The sequence below is a fragment of the Eimeria mitis genome, genomic scaffold (genome assembly GCF_000499745.2).
Source record: "Eimeria mitis Houghton genomic scaffold, Emh_scaff1510, whole genome shotgun sequence".
Lineage (NCBI taxonomy): Eukaryota > Apicomplexa > Conoidasida > Eucoccidiorida > Eimeriidae > Eimeria > Eimeria mitis.
Window position 1 is genome coordinate 8582 of NW_013569569.1, and position 381 is coordinate 8962.

A 381-nucleotide genomic window follows, 5' to 3' on the forward strand; every position below is an offset into this window, starting at 1 on the left:
AGCACTGGCCAGAATCCCCAGACTTCAAGCCCCATTGACTCACCTCACAAAGCCAAAACTACACTACGAGGTGGACGCTTAACAACGAATATCCTCGATGCAAATTGCGCACATCGACTGCAAAACGCAGAGCCTGCATTGCCATCCACAATTGCTCTTGGTCAATTCGCGAGCAGTGCCATTTTTCAACAAGAAAAAACTTCAAAGAGACGCACTCATGGGAACGCTGTCGAACTCCACGGTGCAGGCACGCCAATTCTCGAATCCATGATAATGACGGAATATGCCTTATACACGCTCTCTGTCTTAATCCCCTTCTCGCCATACGCCTGCATGCAAATCGCATCAAACATTCGACTTTTCCGCACAGACATTCGCACC

General features: G+C 48.8%; 1 protein-coding gene across 1 annotated transcript in view; it reads right to left on the reverse strand.

Annotated features, from left to right (window-relative positions):
* Positions 1-215: 215 nt before the first annotated feature.
* Positions 216-381, reverse strand: part of EMH_0038550 (uncharacterized protein) — a gene marked incomplete at both ends in the record, with an annotated part of 2467 nt that continues 2301 nt past the window's right edge. The window contains one exon of the mRNA XM_013495309.1: positions 216-329. Within this exon, the coding sequence (XP_013350763.1) occupies positions 216-329 (114 nt within the window). The remainder of the gene's footprint in view (positions 330-381) is intronic.